Genomic DNA, 16,964 nt, shown 5'->3' with positions numbered 1-16,964 from the left:
ACCAGCGGGTCCTGACCTACTGTTTGGGAACCACTATGTTAAAGGAAGTACAACCTTTCTCAAGGTTAAAAACAAGTGGCAGGACTTGCCACTTATTTTTAACCCTGAAATTGGTTATTACACTTCAGAGAAGAAAAAATTGAGATGAAATGATGAAGATCTCTAAAAATGACTAGCAAGACTTGTTGCCGCTTATCTTGAACCTTAAAATCGGTTGTATTTCATCTCTTGCTGCAAGAGAAGGAAAAGTTTTCCGGGCTATGACATTTGTAGTCGGTCCCTCCTCTTGCTGCGCTTGGCTCCGCCCAGCCTGGCACGGAGTGGCGAGAGATGTGGTTCAGCTGTTATGCCGCTAGTCCCTAAGGAGGAAAGAGCTGCTTTCTGACGTTTCCAGGACCTGCATCGGGACACCACCAGCCATCGCTCGGGCCGGGTTCTGCTGGGAGAAAGAGCGCCTTAGCTCTGACCCAGAGAGCCGAAGCTGCCCCAAAGAAGACCTGCACCCTCTGGCTGTCTGGTAGGTCACCCGGGTGCCGGCAGATTCCCACGCACCCGGGCACACACCTGTTGATCCCTGCAGAAGAAAATAGAAGATGTTCCCCTCCAATCAGGTGGACAAACCTGGGTGGTGGCTTCCCATCCCCAGCCCCTCCTCTCTGGACATCTCCTGCATCCCTGCTGCGGAGAGAGCAAGTCCCTGGACAGCTCCGCCCCGATCCTCTTTGCACACCTTGGAGCTCCCCGGGGCTGACTTGCGAGTAAACCGAGCGAGGGGCTCGCAGAAAGCAGGGATCGGGCTATGCCTGGGCATGTCTCTCTTGCCTAGCGCGGCAGGGGACGCTGGCTGAACTGTGGGCTGTGTGTTTCCGCAGTGAGTAGCTGTGATGCTCTGTGCCATTACTTAAGGTGGGGACTGAAATGTCTCTTCAAAGCATAGATAGGTAGGTAGGTAGGTAGATTTCATCCAGAATGTCATGTTTTCACTGATGTCCAGCCAGGACTGATAAATCGATTAGTGGTTCCCAAACGTTTTACAAGTGGGACCCACGTTTTACAGCGACGTTCTCTTGGGACCCACCTAGGTTTTCCAGACTTTTAAAAAAAGGAGATCTAGATTTATTTTTATTAATAAACTTAGATTTATTTCTAAGTAATAATAACCAGAAAAAAGACTCTCAGATATTTTTCTCTCTATTTTGACACATGCTTGCAAACTGCAGGAGCTCAGCTCCTTGCCGGGCTGTTAGCAGGGATCTTGCAAACTGCAGCAGCGGAACTCTTTGCAGAGTAATTAGCAGCTATAGGATCTGATTTTTGCATAGTCTCAGGGCTTGAGGCAATTAGTTATCTGGTCTTTTCATCACCCTTTGGCAACCTACCAAAATCAGACTGTGACCCACCAGTGAATCCCAACCCATAGTTTAAGAACCACTGAGATAGCTGGACAGCCAGCCTTGGGATAAAAAAAGGATATTATTAGGAATCACTGTAGTATATTTTTCCTATCTTTCTATTCCACCCCCCCCCCCAGTCACTACCAATAAAAAGGCTTGACATTCTGAATGACCTTTGAAATACACTGGGAAGAATTCAAAGTATAAAGGATCCAACAGACTAGAGAATAATTCAAATTAAAGAAATACAACTATATTGTATTACCTGTTTGGAAAATGTAAAAATATTCTATGACTACAATTGCATCAATATGCATAATTTGTTATTCATGATCAAATCCTGTCAAACCTGCAGTTCATTTCAGACAATATGTATGTGAACGTTCTTATCTGCTTTAAGACAATAAAAAATGCAGGTTTTCAGAGGCAATATGGAGTAAGAATTAACACAGGTGACCAACATGATGGTGATTCATTCATTGAGTTCACACCAGCTTGCACAGCACACTGCCCTGACTAATAAACACCTATCAGACTCAATCTGACACTTACCAGAATATACTAGAACCACAACAAGAACTGAAAAGATCCTGGGGCATGCTTGAATGGACTAGCATCTGAATGAAATAAAAATAGAAATGATACACCAAGAAAAGTCCCAATTTTGTACTCTTAAAAAAAAACCCAGATCTTCATTTTTACAAAATAACCAAGATAATGTTTCTCAGACTTTGCATCACTGCTCAAGCCTCCGGCCAAGACACTTTTAAAAAAATTCTCTAGCCTCAAAAAAGAAACAGCGTTGCTCCCTGCCTTTGTTCTATTTTTGCTTCATGATGCCACACAGCCAATGAGATCTGGCTAGGTGGTTATGCCTTTGAACTTCACCATGGCATCTTCTGGATAGGAAGCATTGCAGAAAAATTGTACCCAGCAGCTCTGACAGAGTGTGGGCACCCCTGCGAGCAGGACCACATGAAGAGGTGATCAGAAAAGCAAAGATGTGGGGGGGGGGGCAGTTTTGTGGAACTTTTCCTTTCCCCAACCTCTCTGTTTAAAGCTGAAAAAGTTCTGCAAAATACTTTTGGCTCAGGCCTCTTCAAACTTTTAATTTTGCTAATTTGTCTGACAAAAAAAGTCACATCACAACCTAAAGACCTGTGCTCCTTAATAGTTAATTAAATCTGAAGCAGAAAGTAGTGTGGTAAAACACACTTTGAAATACGTAAGCTTGCTTTAGTTAAGAGTGGAACACATGAGTCATGTAGTTCCACTGGGCAGCTACACATGCAAGTTAGCAGAGACAAAGTCTGTAGTTATCATCTGAGATGACTTCCACTGTACATTAACTGGAGAAGGAAGTGGGCAAGGGCGAGGAGGGTGTTGGGTGGTTTTTGGCTGCAGCTAACACTGTGGCCCAAATCCAATAGAGTGACAGGTATGTGTGGGGCAAGAGTGAAATGCTGCAAAAGAAGCTGTAAGCAAAGACATGGGTTGACCATTGCATTCATACGCCACTTCTTCATACCTCATCATCCAGTCAGATCCTGTGCAGAGCTAGACAGTCACACCTAACTCTGAATAAGAATGAGTTGTTAAGGTCAAACTAAATGTGATGCAAATGTGCACATTTTAACAAATGGGGGCTGAGTGCAAAATGGCTCAAAAGCAGAATGGGAGGAGGGGGCCCCCAGCACTTATCCCCCCCATTGCAGTTAGTATCACACTTATTCCCAGTATGCTATTTATATTTGCAAAAATATAAATATTTACATTTGGAGGCAGGCTGTGCAGCATGGCCTTTCCCAGTTTGAAGAAACACTTGGCCAACAGACCAAGGCAAAGAGGCAAAGAAGGAAGGCCAATAGCCAGGGAGACAGACCAGGGACAGACTGCACTTGCTCCCGGTGTGGAAGGGATTGTCACTCCCAAATTGGCCTTTTCAGCCACACTAGATGCTGTGCCAGAACCACCATCCAGAGCGCGATACCAGAGTCTTCCGAGACTGAAGGTTGCCAACTGTACTGTACATTTCAATATTTATATTTCAATAAAAGGTCAACTGAAACTAGTTATAAAGTACAAATAGCACACTGCAGGGATAGGGTGGGGAATATGCTCAAGATACTAACTGTGGCAGTGCTAAGTGCTAAAGACCCCCATCTATCCTGTCACGGTTTTAGATCTGTGATGAATGCCGTTTTCCCACACCCTTCTTTTTTTGGGTCTTTCCTCTTATTTTTGGACACTCCAGAGACTTCTGTGCGGGCTCAACATGCTAAAAGCTGCAGGAACATGCTCCTGAAGTCGCCTTTCTTCAAATACCATTCTCAAACAGTCATGTGGTTGGATGTCTACTGGGCCTTTTCTGTGTGTGGACTAGCCGAATCTCCTACTGAGACTGACATACAGGTCATTGATTTGGCAGCCAAACATGTCAGGGTAAAATAGTGGCATGAAGTAGCGAGGTGGTTCCCACTAATCCAACCAAGTGACTTGATGAAATCATCAAATCATTTTCATTTTTTTTAAGATCAAGCACAAGGATGTTTGGGGGGTATATTGTCAGGTCTACCACTGGAATCTGATGCCGATTCACAGAAGGCTCACTGCTTGCACTCCAGTGCAGGGATCAGGATTCCTTGTGCCAGAGGCATGCCTGGGGGCGGGCGGAGGAACCCCACTCCGTAGGATCCTAGGCGCTCGTGGAGGCTTCGTGCCTTACACGAGTGCCTTTACTTTAGCTGCGCCCTTTGGGTGCCGCTAAAGAGAGTAGCCCCATTGCGAGGCTGCCTCCCTTACCCAGGGGAAGGGGACGAACATCCCCTACTCCTGAGGTGCCTCCCGTGGTAGCCCGGGAGGCGCTGGATTCGGCGGCAGCCCCGCCCGGGCAGCTCAGGATTGGGTTGCCCCTCCCTCCCCCAGCCCTCTAATTATTCAAGTTTGGATTGATGGGACACATAATTTAAAAAGTGCAGTTATATATTTATTATTCAATTATCCAGTTGCTCAAAGGAAAGGAATTTGACGCTTTACTCAATATTGGTTCTTGCACAAGTTTTGTTCTGAGGCCATTGTGGAGGTGCACATCATAAAGAAACTTTGCAAACACCGCAGCCCTAAGCATGTTACATGTTTGTCTTTTTTTTTTTTTTTTTTCTGAGGAGAAATGAGTTCAGGCTGCAATCCTGTACAGGCTTACCTGGGAGAAAGTCCTGCTGAACTTGGTGGGACTTACGTTTGAGTAGGCATGCCCAGGCTTGCACTGTAAGATCTCTTCTTTTGATTTGAATCTACCAATGTCTCATTCTGCGGTTTTGTGTGTGTGTTTTGTTGTAAGATATATGTCAGGAGCTCTCTTTTTGTGGTTTGATGAATTTATGCAAATATATTTGTTAGCATTTTAGATTTTCTTTTGAAGTGTGAAATGGGTGTTGTAGTAACGTACAATGTAGTGGTAATTAATGTAGTGGAAATTAAAAATAATGATATTTTAAATGTTGTCTCTAATCTGAAAAGGCTTTTCCTGATTTCCTCAGCAATTTTCCAACAGTTCAATTGCGCTTGATTTCTTTGGGTTTCTTGTCCTATCCCTCTTTGCTGCCCTGACTCCTGATTGCTTCATTTTTTAAATTTCAGATTATCCAAGATCCAAAGCTCTGCATTCAACTGGAATTGCACCTGGAAAGCAGCTTTCCTTTCAGTCTGAGAAGCTCAAAAACTGATCATCCAGCATCTCTGCGGAGGAAAGATGGTATTCAGACGTAGAAGAAACTGGCATCTTGAGCAGACGCCAAGAAATGGTAACTACCATTTCAGTATCAGGGTGCAGGGAGACTGGCTACCTGCAAGAGCAGAAGATTCTGCTCCAGGTGATACCAGCCAAGTGCTGTGCTCAGGTGCACTGACTTTACAACATTTTCAGTGAAGGCATGTGAGGCTATTTTCATTTGAGCTCTGCCTCCCCTGATCGCATGTCCCTGCCATGTATGTTATAATGTCCCTCAGGTTCCATTTCAAAAACAAATGATGAGATGTTTTGAAATTTGACATCTTGTCCAATGTCAGATGTGTGCAAAATTTCCTTTTCAGTTCCCCCCTCCAGAGCTTCCTCATCCCTTTCATTGTGCTGATGACTTAGTTTTCTTTTTCTCCTTTTGGTTTAGAGCACATCAGAAATTGGAAATGTTCCTCATGTAGTGTTCTCACAGCTGCATCTTTTGTTGTGAATATCGTCCTTATCAGTTTATTTAGTAAGTAGCCCAGATTTCAGTGCTATACCCTTAAACGTTTTCTTCACCCTTGAAGATCATGCAGCTGCAGATGTTCAACCGGTAGCTTGAAACGATTCATTTCATTGTGTCCCTCTGGCTTTCAGTCACTGCAGTGCTTGAAAGAATCTGCTTATCTCTGTAATGTGGATCGGTTACAAGTGCTTTGGCCAAGGTATCTCCCATCATCTAGCATCAAGGATCCTAGTATAAACTGTTGATGTCCATCTGTATGTGCAGCTTCTTGCAGTGTAGGAGGCAGGAAGCACACAGCAGCATTGATTGCATCCTGTGGCAGCAACTACTTGATAAAAGTAATGCTTGTCTGATAAGACATTTGCTTGCAACACTGCCTGCAGGTCTCTGGAGGGCAGTGTACCATCTAGTTACCTGAGACCTCTTCACCTGCCTCCTCCTTCTTGGAGGAGGTGTGGTCCTTAACACTATTCCCTTCCTCCCCTCCTTCTTACATACTCTCTTCCTTTCAGACCATCAAAGAAGGAGGATGTGCTCTGTAAGTAAAGTATTTCTTATGTAACCTTAACCAAGCTTCTGCTTCTTCATGTATTTTGTTGATAGCAACTAGCCCAGGTGGCGGGATGTCTTACCATAAGAACATAAGAACAGATAGGCCCATCTAGTCCAGCTTCCTGTATCTCACAGCGGCCCACCAAATGCCCCAGGGAGGAGACCTCATCCTGGTGCCCTCCCTTGCATCTGGCCTTCTGACATAGCCCATTTCTAAAATCAGGAGGTCGCACATACACATCATGGCTTGTACCCTGTAATGGATTTTTCCTCCAGAAACTTGTCCAATCCCCTTTTAAAGGCGTCCAGGCCAGATGTCGTCACCACATCCTGTGGCAAGGAGTTCCACAGACCAACCACACGCTGAGTAAGGAAATATTTTCTCTTGTCTGTTCTAACTCTCCCAAAACTCAATTTGAGTGGATGTCCCCTGGTTCTGGTGTTATGTGAGAGTGTAAAGAGCATCTCCCTATCCACTCTGTCCAACCCCTGCATAATTTTGTATGTCTCAATCATGTCCCCCCTCAGGCGTCTCTTTTCTAGGCTGAAGAGGCCCAAACGCCGTAGCCTTTCCTCGTAAGGAAGGTGCCCCAGCCCTGTAATCATCTTAGTTGCTCTCTTTTGCACCTTTTCCATTTCCACTATGTCTTTTTTGAGATGCGTGACCAGAACTGGACACAATACTCCAGGTGTGGCCTTACCATAGATTTGTACAACAGCATTATAATATTAGCCGTTTTGGTGCTTTCACAGATTGCTCTGCTTCCCCCTCCCTTCTAACACCCACTAGATCTAAAAGAATCTGTTCCTTTGATTCTTTTGGATCTGTTGGGTACTTATGGATAGGGAATGAAAAATAATATCATGTACTGACAGCATTATAATGCCTTCACTTCAGTGGCAAAGTACCTGCTCGGCGTGCAGAAGGGCCCGGGTTCTATCCCTGACATCTCTTTTTGGGTCAGAGAATGAGCCCTGCCTGAACCCCTAGTGATCCATTGCCAGTCAGCATAGGTGATACTGACTCAGCATAAATTATTAGAATACAAGAACATAAGAAGTGCTCTGCAGGATAAGGCCAAAGGCCCATATAGTCCAGCTTCCTGTATCTCACAGTCACCCACCAAATGTTTCAGGGAGCATACAAGACAAACACAAACGGCGTCCTAGTGCCCTCCCCTGCATCTGGCAACCTGAAGTAGCCTACCTCTAAAACTAGGAGCTTGCACATAGCTACCATGACTTGTAACACATGATGAACTTTTCCTCCAGAAATTTTTCTCCAAACTTCTCCTCCAGAAGTCAACTTTCATGCATTCATATTTCAGTTTTCCATAATGTTTGCTTTCTGTTAGACAAGAATTATTATGCCAGCTGAAGCTGTGGTTTCATCTACTCTGACATCTCTGCAAGTGTACTAGAACAGAAAGAGGGTGGGGGCTCCACTTTAATTTAGACAGTTACTGTTCATGCTGCCCAGGGTGGGGTACGGTAAGATACTGGCTGATTCTCAGTATGTTTTTTCATTTTTCCCCATTTCTAAAAGTAATACTTAGGCAGCCAGGCTGTCACTGTGATTACACTGCACACTGCGATCCATCATGCCCATATGATTGGATTGGGTACAAAGGAAAGTGCTACTTCTTTTCCAAAGATGAAAGGAATTGGAGCTCCAGCCAGAACTTCTGTGTTTCCCATAATGCCTCTCTGGCTAAGATTGAAAATGAGGAAAAGGTGAGATACTTTGCTACACACTATTCCTTTTGCACAGAATATATTTGATTCATTGGTCATCATCTATTAAGTGGCATGAAGAAAATGAATGGGTTTTCTGAACTTAAACAGACAACATCTGGGGATTTTAGCTGCAAATCTGTAGCACATCACTATTGGCAAAGGAAATTTGTCTATCCTATTTCTAAGGTTTCCACCTCTATGCTGATAGGATTGTAGCCAAAACAGCCCACATGAAGATGGTGTTATCTGGGTACTCGGTGAACTCCAGAAGTTTGCAGAGACTTAAATCTCCTTTTTAAAAAACACACCAGGGGAAGGAAATGCTTCAAATGCTTCACTCCCTGGGGAGTCTCAGAGTTCGAAGAAGAGAATCAAGATTCTTAAGAGAGACATCACACATCCTTCCTAGTGTTTGGTGGTGACGTGGACAGAGCAGAGCAAGGCAGTTTCAGCGTTAAGCAAGAATGTGAGCTGAAGTGTCAGTGTTTTGGGAGGGGATAGATTGGAAAAACAGTGAATGAGAGAGAATTCTAAAGGTAAGTGGCTATTTCATGCTGATGACTCCCAGCCAGCCCATGCAATCTCAGTGATCAGGGCATGTCTATTTTACAGTAAGCCCTATTTTACAATAAGCTCATAATTGGACTTATTCCCAGTAAGATTTCATAATGCTAAGTTTTGTTGTGGGACCTCTCATTCACTTTTATTCTGAAGTGCGTATCCTGCATTCCAAGAAATACATATGCTTTAGTGGTGGTGGTCACATAGAGAACCTAAGAAGGTGAGAGTTTTATTTAACCAGTTGTTTGATTGTCAGTTTTTTTTTTTAACCTGAAGTACATGCTGATGTTTAGTTGCTCCATTGTTGACCTGCGGGGGAAAAAAATTCACAGCTTTAGCATCCATCTGATCTTTCTAGGATTTTGTGATGCGTTACAGAGGCAAGGACAGCTTTTGGATTGGCCTCAGCAGAAACCCAGGTCATCCCTGGAAATGGACAGATGGAGAAAATGCAACGTGAGTCTTCTTCTTTACCTTCAGTCTTCAGTGAGGAGACCTTGAAATGAAATGTCTTCCAGTCATTGTTTTTCACAAAATTGTTTGAAGAAATAACTACCAAGCGATTTTTGGTTTGTAAATACATTTTGCCTCCATTGATGGTGCTACATTCAAGCTGATTCATGACAAATTCATCGAACCAACTATAGTCAATTATTTTTTAACACCCCAATCCTAACCCACGCTGGAATGGGCAGGCCAACTGGCCTGACCTCTTTCCAGCATGGAGTTGGTTCTGGCAGCAGCTCAGCCCAAGTCAAGGGGAATTGATTCCCCTTACCCCGGGTAACGTGGCAGCAGCCCCAATGGGGTTACTCGGATCTAGACCTAAAGAGGTGCCGTAGATCTGAGCAGCACAGTGCTGTGCCAGGTCACCCAGGAGTGGGGCAAGGATTTGACCTAAGTGTCGGATCCTGGCTCCACTCCTGCTCAGCTCCGCATCATCCATGGGCCTGCCTTCCCCTGCCCCAGAATGCCTCTATTCCACCCCCCCCCCAAACCTTGGCAAACGCAAGCCAACTTTTCCTCCAGTGCAACAGCACCAGAGTTGGCCTCCCAACTCTTGAGATGGTGCGAAAGTACCTTACGGCACTTTTGTGTCACCTCCAAGCCAGTCCAAGGGCAATTCTGGATTGTGCCCTAAGGCATTTATATGCTGCCCTTCAAGCACTTCTATCAGCACAAAATTTTTAAAAAATACAGCATGAATACAAGAAGGTACAGAGTAGCAAAACAAAACCCAGCATAGCCGCATCATTACATTTCCAAAGTGGAGAGAAAACCATGCAGCTCATGCGAAGACCCCCATGTAAATAAAAACATCTTTGTCTAGTGTGGAATGGACATGATAGTTAGTACCTGGCAAACATCTTTTAGGACAAATTCCACTGTTAGGAGACAACGACCAAAAAGGCTCTCTCCTCAGTTACTTATCTCCTAATCTTGGAGAGTGTGGGCTTGAAGGGGGGAGTATAATATCTGATGTCAGAGTGTCCAGACAGGTTCATGTAAATGTTACTGAGCCGTTGGGGAACAGTGATCATGCTGTGATCCATTTCGACATGCACATTGGGGGAAGAATACTGGGCAAATCTCTCACAAAAACCCCTGACTTCCGATGAACGAACTTCCCTCAAATGAGGAGGCTGGTTAGAAGGAGGTTGAAAGGGAAAGTAAAAAGAGTCCAGTCACTACAGAGAGCATGGAGGTTGCTCAAATCAGCAGTAATAGAGGCCCAGCAGAAGTGTATACCGCAAAGGAAGAAGGGCTCCAATAAGTCCAGGAGGGTGCCCACATGGCTAACCAGCCCAGTTAGAGAGGCCGTAAAGGGCAAGGAAGCTTCCTTCTGTAAATGGAAGTCTTTCCCTAATGAGGAGAATAAAAAGGAACATAAATTGTGGCAAAAGAAATGTAAGAAGGTGATACGGGAGGCCAAGCGAGACTATGAGGAATGCATGGCCAGCAAAATTAAGGGAAATAATAAAAGCTTCTTCAAATATGTTAGAAGCAGGAAACCCACCAGAGAAGCAGTTGGCCCTCTGGATGGTGAGGGAGGGAAAGGGGAGATAAAAGGAGACTTAGAGATGGCAGAGAAATTGAATGAGTTCTTTGCATCTTTCTTCACGGCAGAAGACCTCGGGCAGATACTGCTGCCTGAACGGCCCCTCCTGACCAAGGAATTAAGTCAGATAGAGGTTGAAAGAGAAGATGTTTCAGACCTCATTGATAAAATAAATAAGTCACTAGGCGCAGATGGCATCCACCCAAGAGTTATTAAGGAATTGAAGAATGACGTTGCAGATCTCTTGACTAAAATATGCAACTTGTCCCTCAAAATGGCCAAGCTTCCAGAGGATTGGAGGATAGCAAATTTCATACCAATCTTTAAAAAGGGAAAGAGGGGGGACCCGGGAAACTATAGGCCGGTCAGACTAACATCTATACCGGGTAAGATGGTGGAATGCCTCATCAAAGATAGAGACTCAAAACACATCGACAAACAACATAAGAACATAAGAACATGAGAACATAAGAACAGCCCCACTGGATCAGGCCATAGGCCCATCTAGTCCAGCTTCCTGTATCTCACAGCGGCCCACCAAATGCCCCAAGGAGCATACCAGATAACAAGAGACCTGCATCCTGGTGCCCTCCCTTGCATTGGCATTCTGACATAGCCCATTTCTAAAATCAGGAGATTGCACATACACATCATGGCTTGTACCCTGTAATGGATTTTTCCTCCAGAAACTTGTCCAATCCCCTTTTAAAGGCGTCCAGGCCAGTCGCCATCACCACATCCTGTGCAAAGAGTTCCACAGACCAACCACACGCTGAGTAAAGTAATACAAGTATTTTCTTTTGTCTGTTCTAACTCTCCCAACACTCAATTTTAGTGGATGTCCCCTGGTTCTGGTGTTATATGAGAGTGTAAAGAGCATCTCCCTATCCACTCTGTCCATCCCCTGCATAATTTTGTATGTCTCAATCATGCCCCCCTCAGGCGTCTCTTTTCTAGGCTGAAGAGGCCCAAACGCCATAGCCTTTCCTCATAAGGAAGGTGCCCCAGCCCCGTAATCATCTTAGTCGTTCTCTTTTACACCTTTTCTATTTCCACTATGTCTTTTTTGAGATGCGACCAGAACTGGACACAATACTCCAGGTGTGGCCTTACCATAGATTTATACAACGGCATTATAATATTAGCCGTTTTGTTCTCAATGCCTTTCCTAATGATCCCAAGCATTGAATTGGCCTTCTTCACTGCCGCCGCACATTGGGTCGACACTTTCATCGACCTGTCCACCACCACCCCAAGATCTCTCAGCAAGAGAACAAGCCTTGCTGAGGGAGAATCAGCATGGCTTCTGTAAGGGTAAGTCTTGCCTCACAAACCTTATAGAATTCTTTGAAAAGGTCAACAGGCACGTGGATGCGGGAGAACCCATGAACATTATATATCTGAACTTTCAGATGGCGTTCGACATGGTCCCTCACCAAAGGCTACTGAAAAAACTCCACATTCAGGGAATTGGAGGGCAGGTCCTCTCCTGGATTGAGACCTGGTTGAAGACCAGGAAACAGAGAGTGGGTGTCAATGGGCAATTTTCACAATGGAGAGAGGTGAAAAGCGGTGTGCCCCAAGGATCTGTCCTGGGACCGGTGCTTTTCAACCTCTTCATAAATGACCTGGAGACAGGGTTGAGCAGTGAGGTGCTAAGTTTGCAGACGACACCACTTTTCTGAGTGGTGAAGACCAGAAGTGATTGTGAGGAGCTCCAGAAGGATCTCTCCAAACTGGCAGAATGGGCAGCAAAATGGCAGATGCGTTTCAATGTCAGTAAGTGTAAAGTCATGCACATTGGGGCAAAAAATCAAAACTTTAGATATAGGCTAATGGGTTCTGAGCTGTCTGTGACAGATCAGGAGAGAGATCTTGGGGTGGTGGTGGACAGGTCGATGAAAGTGTCGACCCAATGTGCAGCGGCAATAAAGAAGGCCAATTCTATGCTTGGGATCATTAGAAAAGGTATTGAGAAAAAAATGGCTAATATTATAATGCCGTTGTACAAATCGTTTTGTATGCCGTTGTACAAAGTTGTAAGGTCACACCTGGAGTATTGTGTCCAGTTCTGGTCGCCGCATCTCAAAAAAGACATAGTGGAAATGGAAAAGGTGCAAAAAAGAGCGACTAAGATGATTACGGGGCTGGGGCACCTTCCTTATGAGGAAAGGCTACGGCGTTTGGGCCTCTTCAGCCTAGAAAAGAGGCGCCTGAGGGGGGACATGATTGAGACATACAAAATTATGCATGGGAAAGATAAAGTGGATAGAGAGATGCTCTTTACACTCTCACATAACACCAGAACCAGGGGACATCCACTAAAATTGTTGGGAGGGTTAGGGCAGACAAAAGAAAATATTTCTTTACTCAGCATGTGGTTGGTCTGTGGAACTCCTTGCCGCAGGATGTGCTGACACCATCTGGCCTGGATGTTAGAGGCATCCATGTTAAATGATGTTAAAGGGGATTGGACAAGTTTCTGGAGGAAAAATCCATTATGGGGTACAAGCCATAATGTGTATGCACAACCTCCTGATTTTAGAAATGGGTTATATCAGAATGCCATAGGAGGGCACCAGGATGAGGTCTCTTGTTATCTGGTGTGCTCCCTGGGGCATTTGGTGGGCTGCTGTGGGATACGGGAAGCTGGACTAGATGGGCCTATGGCCTGATCCAGTGGGGCTGTTCTTATGTTCTTATGGTCATGTGGTAGTACAGTCTTGTAATTAGGTCCCTAAAGCCACTGGAGCTTGAAAGAGATCACCACCACCCTGTCCAAGCTAAGGGATCAGACTGATGTACTGTAGGTTGTGTCTATATAAAGAAACTGCCTCTGAAGAACCAGTTCAAAAAAATTAAAGCTGGCTGAGTCTAGCTCTGAATGTACCTAAGACAAGTGAGTTCATGGTAAAATTGCTCTGATGGCTTCTGTCCTTTTCCCTCTTTAGCACATCTACTCAGAGGTAAGTTCCATTGTGTTCAGTGGGGCTTACTCCCAGGAAAATATATATAGGATTGCAGCCCAAATAATTAATATTTAATATTAATAAGAATAAGAACTTGGAATAAAAACAGATAATGCTGCTTTCTACCCTTTTCATTTTTTTCAAATCATGAAATCTGTGAAAAATAAAGCGTTTTGAAAACACCTCTCATGATGGCTGATCATTTTTCTTGTTACTGCCTTCACTTTCTGATGCCATCTCAAGGGCACACTTTGTTGAATCTGGAGATCCATGTAATGTCTCTTGGATCAATGAATGATGGGACAGGGCCTCTGAGAGGAATTTTATCAGGGGTCACAAAGGGGCTTCTTTTGGGCCCCTTCCCAAGTAGGAAGGAGGTGGAACAGAGGGGGTTGGCAATGGAGTGGGCAGAATGGGGGAAAAACAGGCAGGGGGAAAGTGGCAATAGCTGGAATAATCTTTGGAGCCCAGGTCTACCGGTCTTCCTAATGCAAAGCTCAGGTCTACCTGCCTGCCTGGCGTTGGCAGCTATATACAGTAATATGGAAAACCAAATACACTCCTAAGTCTCTCTAAAGTCTTTCAAATATAGAAAGTCATTGCAGAAAATTAGTATCAATGTAGTATTTAGGCTCACAGTAGAATTGAAAGTGTCCTCTGTACACTAAGACTGACTTCTGCAGCAGCTGCAGTCCCACAGCTGTGCCGCTGAGCTTCTCTGCACTCCTTCATGGCAAGCAGATCCACAAGCCAAAGAGCTACTGCGCAGGTCAGTTTCCTCCCAGATGTGGCAGCATTAAGGAATGTACGCATTCCTGGGCCTGGTGTGCCCATTCCTTGTGCCCATGGTAATGCCCCCAGCATCCCGTGTGGACAGTGAGCCTGGCTGAGATTGGGAAATGTAAGATTCCAACAAATTTCTGGGCCCCTTCCTTGGGCTCCTGGTCTGGGATCCTGCTCAAGGATTCATCTCCACCAAAGATATGTGGCCAACTGACTTTGGTGAAACGTTTACATTTGTGTTTCCGCTTTGCAATTATTGAGCTGTATTTTCCCAGGATGTTGATTAATTAGGCAGTGTTTCTTAAACTGTGGGTCGGAACCCACTAGGTGGGTCACGAGCCAATTTCAGATCCCTATTCATTACAATATTTTATTTTTAATATATTAGGCTTGATGCTACCATGGTATGTGACTGCATTTGGGGAAGTGTTATGGACCTGTACTTTTAAGAAGCTACTATGTATATTCTTTGAACAATGATAGTAAATGGGACTTACTCCTGGGTATGTGTGGATAGGATTGTTAAAAATTTTCTTGCTTGACGATGTCACCTCTGGTCATGACATCACTTCTGGTGGGTCCTTTCAGATTCTCATTCTAAAAAGTGGGTCCCAGTGCTAAATGTGTGAGAACCACTGAGTTAGGGAAATACCCAACCCTTGTCTGACTCCAGTTTATCTTGCAGGATTGAGGTCATGGGAGAAGGAGACAATTGTGCATATTTAAATGATGAAGCCAAAGCCAGCTGTTCCAGGTGCAACATAGAACACCTCTGGATTTGCATCAAATCTGTCAAGAGGCTCCTGCAACAAAATGTTTCATCTTCCAGGCCTTAGTGCCTTCCTCCAGGATAAGGGCTTAAATAGGCCAGTTCCTTCTAGGTTTTCTGTTCTTCCCCCCCCCCCCCAAACTGGCACCTTCTACCACTCTGAGGCTCTTAGGGGCCATTGGGCATGCTCAATCGTCTTGAGGCTGTTTGGGGCATCCCCCCCTTTTTAATGTTTCCTTTTTAATGCAGGCATTTTTGCATCACCAAAGGGTCCCCTGAGCATGCAGAAACCACTGCCTTGCTTTTGGTGGCCCCATTTTGCTTCTAATTGGATAGTCAGCCACTTGAATCTGCAATTTATTTATATGATGTGCTGAAAAATCTCTAGAGAATATGGAAGAGGGTGCAACATCCTGTACATACCTTTCCTGAATGGCCAGTATCCTGGACCCCATCCTTTCTCTGCCTCTTCCTTTATATGGTGCTGCAGGGAGGTGTTATTTTTGGACTATGACAAATCAAAATTTGTATTATTTTTTAGACCAATCATACAGGAGTCGATTCTTGGTGTGCTGACAAACCTTTATATGAAGCCTTTTGATTTTTTTGTTCTTTACTTTTTTCTGTGACTCCCCCCCCCCCCCCCCAATGAGGAAGTGCAATGCTTCCTCTGCTGTGCCTTGTTTATCTATGGTCCAAAGGTGCTTCTAAATTTGATATTTTTTTTTCCTCATTTCTGTGGTAGTTTTTGTTTGCTAATTATTGTATGTTTGTGTTTTTAAACTGCCTCATTTTTGCCAGTGCAGTTATTTATTGAACCAATTGGACTCAACTTATTGGACTAATGGAAGGAAAGGGCATCCTTGAAATCCAGGTACCCCTTCTCCCATTAGTAACCCCCCTGCTCCTTCTGAGGCTCCACACCCACACTTACCTATCCTACAGGGCTCCTTCAGCTCTCCTATTCTGCTCCCCACAAGAGTACTCCAGCAAAGGAGACATGTTCTTCCAATAGGGCCCTGGTGTAAAGTGGAGCGAGAGCCCTGTAGAGTAGGTGAGTCTGGAAGGGGACTTGTGGCAGATGGAATCTCTATAAAGAACCCTTATTTACTGTTATCTCTATAGAAAATGGACATGGGCTGGTCTTTTTTGTTGCTTCATTTATTTGGAGTGGTTATGCTGCTGGGGTTTTTTTTTTAATGCTATTATTATTGTTGCTGGTGGTGCATTTTATCTATTTTCTATATTTTAATGATATTGTATGCCTGTTTTTTACTTTTTATTATAATGTAATGAATATTGTAAGCCACCCTTACATTATTGGGGGTGGGGGAAGGGTTTGGTAAATAAAATAAAATGAATTTCTGATGTCCATTATATAGCAATCCTTTAAATCAGGGGTGTCCAAACTTTTTGGCAGGAGGGCCACATGATCTTTCTGTGTCTGCAGTTTACACCAGAATTACCTGTGACGCAATTAACTGCCATGTTTACTCATAGTTTAATGCACTGGGATGGGAAGCGGGCAACGGTTTTGAATCAATCAAATGTCCACGCAGTGGAAAAATGCAAGCACAGCAATAACCACCACCGCTAACCGTTTCACAAGAGTTTTCTAAATAAGTTGGTGAACTGTTTCCATACCCTGCTCCTCAGTATGACACCATTTCCTTTTTAGTCTGATTTCTGAATGTGTTGTGCATGTTCTCGATCAAGCCACTGCTGGGTTTTTTGCTGTTTTGTTGCCTTTCCAATTGCCTGTGCAGCTGAGGGCTAGGGATCAAACACTGTCATGTTTGCATTTTTACAAATCAGAGAACAGCCTTTATTGGCTCCAGAAACCCCCAGGGAAGACCAGCATCTAGCATCCAGTGAAGCTAATCAATTTGAGTC

The 16,964-nt window shown here is 44.4% G+C and overlaps 1 protein-coding gene across 1 annotated transcript; it reads left to right on the top strand.

Moving 5' to 3' along the window:
- The first annotated feature begins 371 nt into the window (after positions 1-371).
- Positions 372-16,403, top strand: LOC136639493 (C-type lectin domain family 2 member B-like). The gene is made up of 6 exons (XM_066613723.1): positions 372-517; positions 5,034-5,197; positions 5,561-5,647; positions 7,740-7,927; positions 8,850-8,947; positions 14,988-16,403. The coding sequence occupies exons 2-6, from the start codon at positions 5,146-5,148 to the stop codon at positions 15,136-15,138; spliced, it is 576 nt and encodes a 191-aa protein (XP_066469820.1). The 5' UTR covers positions 372-517; positions 5,034-5,145; the 3' UTR covers positions 15,139-16,403.
- Positions 16,404-16,964: the final 561 nt, after the last annotated feature.

Source organism: Tiliqua scincoides, chromosome 2, assembly GCF_035046505.1.
Source record: "Tiliqua scincoides isolate rTilSci1 chromosome 2, rTilSci1.hap2, whole genome shotgun sequence".
NCBI classification, from domain to species: domain Eukaryota; kingdom Metazoa; phylum Chordata; class Lepidosauria; order Squamata; family Scincidae; genus Tiliqua; species Tiliqua scincoides.
Note: the sequence above shows the minus strand (reverse complement) of the source record. Positions and strands in the feature narration are given on the sequence as shown.